Below are 8,895 nucleotides of genomic sequence, written 5' to 3' on the forward strand. Positions count from 1 at the left end.
CCCGTTCTCCCCCCAAACATGAGGATTCCTCCCTTTTCACACAACTGCCCTCACTTATCTCYGTCCTGGATAACAGCAGGTGTCCACTTTCCCTGTCTGGAAAGAAGAGTTGAACTGAAAGCAGAGTCTGCCTCCTCCTGCAGCCACAGGGACGGCTCCCTTTATCCTCGCCCATAAATAATAGAAGGACTCATTCACAGGCTTGTAATAGATTAAAAATAAATAAATAAAAAAGAGCTCRATTTTGTTTTGCCAATCATGCACTTAATGTAATTTTCCCTTCTCGTCCCCTTGTGCCGGTGCCTGTRGAATCACAAAGGTTTTTATAAGCTGGAAAGGTGCCAAACCATTTCTGTCTCATTAAAAAAATATCAGCAYGGTGACAAAGGTAATTTTTTTCACATCAGCAGTCAAATCCACTTGCTGAATTAAAATCCAGCTGACGGGGAGACTTATCCATTTTTAATGGGAGCTTCCTCCCTCCTGGAGAGGGGAAGCGTGGGGRGATTATTCCTACAAGGGATCCACATTTCTCACAACTGTTCTGCCGGCTTTAGTTTCACCCAAAGCTCGAGTTTTGAAGCCTGAATGAGGAATTACATAAAGCCCCCATAGGTAAACACCCTCCTGAGAGCTTCCCAGGCTGTCTCCCCATGGACATTCCCTTCTCCCACCCTATGTGGGTCAGATCCCATAGAGGCAGCCGAGGTTTGTGCATTTGGGGCCAGCCCGGAGCAGGACACGGCAGCAGCACAGGTCAGGGTGGGCCAGAGGAAAGGCTGGCTGAGCAGATAAGGACTGCACGTGCTTGGAGAGCCTGGCCCCTCACGCTGACCCTCCTCTCCAGGGGCATTGCCCAGCTGACAGCAGCAGCACAATTCCATTTATTCCATAGCCACAACARTTTACACGAGCTCTGCCCTTGCACTGAACACAAAGGCTCTGTGGAGGAACCCAACAATTCCCTACCATTCCCTTCCCCCAGCGCTGCTTTCCCAGGACAGCTGTTTTCCGTGTTTTCTTTTAAGTGCAACACAAGGATCCCAAACTTCCCAGGGATTCAGAGCATCGCCCCCCACACCCAGATCAGCACAAGGATCAGCCCCGCTCCTCTCTCACAGCTGCAAAGAGCTGTCTAGGATCCTCCAGAGCAGCTCCCTCTCTTTTTCTCCGCACACAGCCGGGGTTTGATCCAGCGGGGTGGATTTGGGAGCGGCAGCCCCGCTGCTCCCGGCCCCATCCCGGCCCCATCCCGGCCCTGCACACGCGGCTCCGGCCCCACAAAGCCCCATTGATGCCGGAGCTGCCCGGGGGGCGGCCGCATCCTGCCTTTGTGTGGGAGGAAGGACGCTCCGGACCCCGCACCCTCCTGCGCGCAGCTCCTCAGGCCAGGGAGCGGCTGTGGGAGCTCAGAACGGCTCCTGACCCCACAGCCGGCCCTGGGAGGTGTTCACTGCTCAATTCCATCCCCAATGGAGAACCCACTGCCCTTACAGAACCTGCCACAACATGAACTCCAAAGATAATTAATTACTTGGTGATTAAAACACTTTGCACTGAAGGCTCAGAGTCTTCTCCCCACATGGCAAACCCTGATCTGTGGGGAGCTGTGCTACAGCCTGACCCCAGTCCAGGTTTGGGAATCAGCACGTTCTCTCCTGCAGCGCTGATTTTTGGGATATCTCAAACCCCAAACCAGGCCCAGCACAACCCCAAACAGAACACGTGGCACAAAGGGGCGCAGGTGGCCCCACACAGCTCTGTCCCGTGAGTCACCCCCGCCCCGATCCCGTTCGGGCGTCAGACCTGACTCACCTGCCCCGGGACTTGGCCACCTCCCATTACAAAATCYGACACTCCCAGCTAAGGAAGAATCACACAGTTTTCGGTCCCTGGAAGATGCACTGGAGCCACACAGCTCGGGCACAGCCCCACACAAGGCACCAGCAAACCCCCGAGGAGGCACATCGGGGCTCTTGATTTAAATAACAGATGGGGAAAACTCTAACCCCAAACCCTCCTGCCCAGCTCCACGGCAAACTGATCCTCATCCCTTCAGGAACAGCTTSCAGTCCATCCCCAGCCAGGTGAGACACAGGTAAAGGCACCTGCAGAGGAGTTTAGGTACAAACCTACAAGAACTGGGGACCCTCTGAAGGTCATCTCCCTCACTGTGTTGGTTGTTCCACTACTTTAAGAGCAATTAAAACCAATCCCACTCTTCCCAGACACCTTCCCAAGGCTAAATCCACACTCAGGGTCAGACATATGAAATATTCACCACTGCCAGCATGCCTGCAGGCAGCCAMGGAGGCAAACACAAACCATCACCAGTGGACCATGAGATCTTGCACCATGTTGGATGCTCCCTGAGCTCCGCTCACAGCAGAAGGAAACACTCTGGCTCAAGTGAGAACTAAACCAAACAAGTGATAACAAAGCAAAGTTCTTTCCCCAGAAGGTGGCTCAGAACAAATGCAGAGTACAGAGCAGCTGAGGTGTGTCACCCCCTCGAGTGGCAGAGCAGGAAGGAGCCCAGTTCCTGCTGGACTCCAAGCAGGGACTATCAGRTTTCTGAGGCAGAGGGAGCCCAGATAAGAGTGGCTGGTACAGGACATCCTCTGCCTGCAGCCTGGGGTGGGAACCATCCCCACTTGTTGTTTCACAGCCCAGCTGAAGGGACTCGAGCAGCTCCAGCCTCTTTGAACTCATCCAGGATTGCGGCATAAAGTTCAAAAGTCAAACTGCTGATTWAAGTCTGGGAATACACAACCGCCTACTCCATTGTGCTGAGATTCTATAATCTTTTTATTATCCTGGAAGAGATAGAATTACTTCCACTTTATCATTCTGATTTACTGGAATGASTAAGACCTGATTTAGGAGAAAAACAATTCCACTGGAATTGTCAGTGCTTTGGTGACATCCACAGTGGACTTCAAGCAGACAAATCAAAGTTTATGAGATGTTCCTGTACTAAATAATAAAYTACAAGTTATGACATACAACAGCTGGAATGGAACTCCACCAAAATCCAGCTCCATGCCCTTCTGAAGGCTGCTCCTCCCACAGCTGCCCTTCACACCAGCACACTCAGATTCAGTTTGGTGCTGGAGGAATGAAGTCAGAGSGCAGAGCTGCCCCTCCAAGGCCAGGTCCCTCCCTGCTCAGGATTTGCGTCAGATGAGGGAGCTTTGGGGATGGCTCTGGGCACAGAATCTTCCCGGGATTAATCCCCAGGCCCCCAGCAGCTCTCAGGGAGTACCAAGCCCTGCCCAAGCAGCAGCAGAACAGTTGTGTGTCCTGAGGCAATTCAGGGTAAATCCCTCAGCACCCCCAGGCAAACTGCCAAAGTCACACAAGTGGAAAAACTGAACAATGCAGCCCCGAGTTTCTGTAGGCTGGAACTGTTGCACACACACACCTGCCATTGTCCCACCTGTTGACACAACAAACACATCTTTCATCAGAAGGAGCTCCAGAGCCTGACCTGTGACTCACCTCAGCCTCACACACTCCTGGGGACTCACTTCCATTTCAATTGCACCGTCCAATTAAACTTTGGTGGAGTTAGAGACAATTATTGCAGCAAGTCCCTTACCTAGACCCTGTGTCTGTCACTTCAGGAAGGTGGCTGGGTCAAGAAGCCAAAATCAGCTTGAGCAGATCCAGGATAAAGAGAGCAAGAGATCCAAGCAGCTCCTGCCCCATCTCACCAGGCACCTGCAGAGTCATTTCTGAACTACAAATAAAAGGATTTAAAAACAGAGAGGTTAACCAAGAAGCTGGAGTGGGGAAGGGATCAGACAAGTTTGGGTTTGGATGAGGGGAGTTCAATTAGAGGATCAGCAGTGAATTTAGTGGTGTCAGGGAACAGCAGAGACACAGATGGAAACCAGCCCAGCAGAGATTCTGTGTTTAAAAGGGTCTGGGCTACAGCAGGGACAGATCAGGGCAGAAAGAAAATACCCTGACTGGTATTTAAATGAAATGTTAGTGCTTGACTGGGTAACTAGGAAGGAATTTAAATACTAGCTTAAACACAATTTAGAAGTGGCATTTTAAAAATTCTTGATTTGCTCTTTTTCAGCCTAAACAATTCTTTATGGACAGATGAAAAAAAGAGACAGAGGGAGCACCAACAGAAACTCCTTGGGGGATGGAGAGGTGGAGGGAAGGCCTGGCCCATCCCAAAGCAGCACTGAGCTCCTTTATCAGTCCTGGAGGCAGGAGATGGAAATAGGTGTGAGGGAAGATAAGCAGTGACTCAGGTCCTGATATATTTAAAGAACTTCTATTAGTGCTAAGATTAAAAGGCACTCCGAGGTCACCAAACCCAGGTGGAAGTGAGATTGGGATGATAAAGGAGGAGGCCTTAAACCCTGGGGAGCTGCACCCCTGCACCCCAGGAAAATCCAACTGACTGAGGATCAGTCCCAAATTCAAGTCTGTGACTCCATCAGCACCAAATTCACCCAGATGRACTTTTAAAAATGCCTTTGGCCAGAAGCTTCTTGGGATTTATTACTGACAYTTGAGTAACAGGTGATCCTCACACTGCAGCTGCTGGAGGAGSTTTACAGGCACTTGAGCACACAATGATATTTATGTGAACAAATTAAAGATTGAGCACAAAGGGAAGTGCAGAAGGAGCTGCTCTGAAACYTCCCCTGCAGCCAGGATCCTGCCTCAGATTAAACCCTGCACAAGGGCRAGAAGGACCCATCAAAAGCCACACTTCAGTCTGCACATCACATCTACTGCAGAGCAGGACAAAAAAACTCCAAAGCATCCTCCACTCCCCCTGCAGAGGAGCCTCAGCCTTCAGAACTGAGCTGATTTCAGAAACACAGCTTGAGTTCTTACAAGAATTCCACGGCAGCAACCCAGCAAGTTTCCAGTGTGATTAAATGGAGGTTGGAACTGGATGATTTGTCAGGTTCCTTCYAAGCCAGCCCATTCTGTGATTCTGGAAAGGCAGGGAGCCCCCAGGAWTCCTCAGATCAGCTCTCACACCACTACAGCTCCTTCTCTGAGTWAATCAAACCTGCTGTTCACTTTTTGCAGGATCTTAAAATGCCTCACTTGCTCTGACAATCAATTTTCACAGCAAATATTTCGTTTAAGCTTCTCCATCCTTTCAGGCAAGGCTGTTCTGCTCRGCTCCTGCTTTGCAAAACTCCACATGAGCAGCACTAATTAAAGAGCTTTTCCTGCTCCCCCAGGCCAGTTAAAAGCCCCAATTTTTCCAGAGCCAGSACAGGACATCAAACACTTTCTCATCTCTGAGAAGTCATTAACCCTGCACAAAACAAAGCTGATCAGCAAAGTAAATGCCCATATAAAAATAGCCAACATCTGTTTAAATTTAGAAATTTATTTTGTTTAATCCACAAGCTTTATATAGCTTTAGTTAAAAAAACAAAAACAAAGAACAGTGAAAACATGACAATATCCAAAGTTYAGGTTCCTCTAAACTTTCAAAGAACACAGCTCTGAAAGTTGCTCAGACCATTCYGAAGAACCGTAACGAGACAAGATTTATGAATGGGGCAACGACAGCTCACAAACAAAATTTATGGAACTGAGGGAATTACTTTTTTTTTTTTTTCTGGGATTGCTGATCATGGAAACTGCCCTTTAAAAAAAAGAACATAAAAATACAAATGAAATTCCAGTGTTCCAAATCAACATGTTACATCAATATAAACCCACAGTGTCCTGGTAAACAACATGCTTTCATTTATGTACCACTCTAAATTGCTATTCTTGATTGGCTTTAATGGAGACTATACAGGCAACAGTAGAAAGCATTAAAATAGATGTATTTCCTTGGAATTCTGCAGTGGTTTTTACTCCTGGGCAAGCCTACAAACCACAAAGGTTAGTAGCATCATGTAAGTGATACAAAAGAAGTCAAATGAGACCCTCACAAATTCTGCTCAAGGCTCTGTTGGATTTCAAAGAAACGAGGGAATTGACGGTCATGTTTCAAAACCTCCAAAACAAATTCCTACTGCTTCTAAAAAGTCTCACCCTAAATGAAATTATGCTGACTGTCAATGAAAGAATGTCACTAGTACACTGTGGACACCTTTTGTAATGTAAATCCATGCCCTTTGTACATGGTGAACCTCAACCTAGCAATTATTACAACAAATGTTATATTCTAAAGCTCAAACACATTTAGCAATTTGAAATTGAATTCTGAGTACAAACCAAATAAAATGTACATTATATCAAAGGGTTGGCCTAGGAGGGGGGGGACACCTGCGCCTTCCTCATGGACCTCAGGGCCTTCTCTCGCAGGTGCTTTTCTAGGTCATCCAGGTTGTCCTCGGGTTCACTTTCTGTCTCCTTCAAACAAACACAAAGAGTTGCTTCAAACACCCCAGGCCCAGGCAGGCTGAGCCTCCCAACACTCAAATCCCCTCACAGAACCAGCCACACCATGTCAGAACACCAGGAGTGCAGTCACACCCACCCCTGCCTATTTTCTCCGTACAAAGTCAAGCCCAGGTCCCAAATTTTTACCTTTTTGGGTTCTGTCTCTGCTTCCTGGTCTTCCTGTGCTGAGGTGGTGTCTGCTGTAGCCACAGTAGCAGCTGCTGCAGCTGCTGCTGCYTTCTCCTTCTTATGCTTTTTGTGTTTCTTGTGCTTTTTATCCTTTTTATGCTTCTTATCCTTCTTTTTCTTCTTCTTCTTGCCACCACCTTCTTGATCTGAATTCTGGAATAAATAATTCAACAGATGTTACAACTCATCTCTAAGGCTTCAAAATTCTCTGTCAAAGAATGGAATTGTCCCTGGGAAACAMCTCAGAAGAAGAGATGAAGATACCAAATAACGTTTCCTTCCCATCAGGAATACTCTGAGTTTGCACAGAGCATTAAATAAGCTTGAAAAGGGCCAACACCCATTGTAGGCCATGAAACTCATGTACAATCATGAAATGGGAAAGACTTCTTTTCCCAGAAGTCTGATTTTCTATAGAATAGCATTTTTTTCCAGATTTGGAGATGTTAAGTTTGAAAAACTTACACAGCAAATTGTTTTTAATTCTGAAAAATGACCCCAAGCAGTTTCCCCCATGAATAACCCTGGAACTGCTCAGCAGTTCAGCCTTCCTGACAATATCTTGCCCCAGAAGCCAAAGAAGTGCTGCTTCATGAACAAACAAATACCCTGGCAGGTGATGGGCTCTGCGTTGGGCTCTTGGCCTTTTTTGCAGGTGACCAGTTTGCAGAAGGAGAGCGAGAGCGAGCAGGAGATGCAGGTCCTTGGTGTTTTTTGGGAGCTGTCTCAGGTGACCCTGACGCAGATCGGGACGAGGACACGCGCCGGGGGCTGGGGGTGGAAGCCCTGAGAACCACAAGAGTCACAATTAGACACACRAAACAAGAAAATGAACACATGTGCTTTAACTTGGTCAAGCTGTCACTTCAAAGATCATCAATTGCTTTGCTGATGTGTTAAAAACCACAAAACAATCCAAGAGCAGAGTGGATCCAGGATGCAGAGTGAGAGTTTGTTAAACAGCCCTGCTGCTGCTCAGAACTGATTGCTGCCTTTCTGGTATCACTAAAATATAACCACATGAACAATCAAAGAACAGCAATGCTCTTTTACCATCATGCAAAGTGAAAGGCTCTCCACTCAGCTGTATCTTCCTTTGGGAAAAAATACTAAGGCAGCACCACACCTTTCACAGTCTGCTCATAAAAGCAGCATCACACTAAAGACAAAAAAAAATCCCAATCTCCGCAGTTTATCCTGAGCGACCACTTATAAAATTATTTCTGTGTTAATGAGATGTGTTGGTTCCTTTCCACAGTTTAGTTTTTCTTTAAAGCCAGAAATTAAAGGGAAGGCTTTGGGGAGACCTCACAGAAGCATTCCAGGGTCTTAAGGGTGTTTATAAAAAGGGAGAGGGGCTTTTTATGCAGGCAGGACAAGGGGGAATGGTTTCCCACTGCCAGAGGGCAAGGTTAGGTTAGGTTAGGCGGGATGTTGGGAAAAAAATTTCCCTTTTGAGGGTGGGAAGGCCCTGGCACAGGGTGCCCAGAGCAGCTGGGGCTGCCCCWGGATCCCTGGCAGTGCCCAAGGCCAGGCTGGACGGGGCTTGGGGCACCCTGGGACAGTGGGAGGTGTCCCTGCCATGGCAGGGGTGGCACTGGATGGCCATTAAGGTCCCTTCCAGCCCTCAGCATTCTGGGATTCTGGCATTTCTTAGCAACTTCCACTGCATTACAACCAAACAACAACCCCTCATCAAACCCAAACCAGCTAAGAAGGATTTTTTTACTTTGTTTTCTTGGGTTCTGGCGTTCTGGACACCCTCCTGATGGGCCTGGTGCTGGGAGAGGGTGACTGTCTCCTCTGTGGCGACGCCGACGCTCCCCGGCGCGGTGGAGGAGGGCTGGAGGAGGGGTGGGAAGCTCGAGGCCGTGGTGAAGGTGAATGCCTTTTGTTTTGTGGTGGGGAACGTGCTTCCCTGTTGGATCTGCTGGGAGGAGACCCCTTCCTGTGCTTGGAAGATATGGAAGGGGAGCGCCGTTTAGCACTGGGGGGGCTCCTCTGTTTTGGCGGCGGCGAGTGGGAGACTCTGCGCTTGGACTGGGGGGAAGGAGAGGCTCTTCTTTTGGGAGGRGGAGGAGGAGAAGCTGTTCTCCTCTTGGGAGGGGGAGATGGGGAATATCGCCTCTGGATTGGGGGGGAGTATCTCCGTGGAGAGGGAGAACGTCTGCGAGGGGGTGGTGATGGAGACCTGCAAAGAGAACAAAGCTTCAGGATCCACCCAGGAATGGGAATCAGTCAGCAGCGCCCTGCAGCTCACCAAGGAAGGGGAAAAAAACCCTCTAGAATTCATTAAACTTTTAAAATTTAAACTGGAAC

General features: G+C 48.4%; 1 protein-coding gene across 2 annotated transcripts in view; it reads right to left on the minus strand.

Moving 5' to 3' along the window:
• Nucleotides 1–5,357: 5,357 nt before the first annotated feature.
• The window catches only part of SRRM1 (serine and arginine repetitive matrix 1), a 17,460-nt gene continuing 13,922 nt past the window's right edge, over nucleotides 5,358–8,895 (minus strand). For both annotated transcript variants that reach the window (XM_057385593.1, XM_057385592.1), the window contains exons 14-17: nucleotides 8,306–8,777; nucleotides 7,185–7,362; nucleotides 6,535–6,729; nucleotides 5,358–6,357 (exon numbers count right to left, since the gene is read on the minus strand). In XM_057385593.1, coding sequence (XP_057241576.1) covers nucleotides 6,253–6,357; nucleotides 6,535–6,729; nucleotides 7,185–7,362; nucleotides 8,306–8,777 — 950 coding nt within the window. In that variant the 3' untranslated portion in view covers nucleotides 5,358–6,252. The remainder of the gene's footprint in view (nucleotides 6,358–6,534; nucleotides 6,730–7,184; nucleotides 7,363–8,305; nucleotides 8,778–8,895) is intronic.

The sequence above is a fragment of the Malurus melanocephalus genome, unplaced genomic scaffold (genome assembly GCF_030028575.1).
Source record: "Malurus melanocephalus ecotype Western Australia unplaced genomic scaffold, MMel_1.1 scaffold_846, whole genome shotgun sequence".
In the NCBI taxonomy this organism is placed as follows: Eukaryota; Metazoa; Chordata; class Aves; order Passeriformes; family Maluridae; genus Malurus; species Malurus melanocephalus.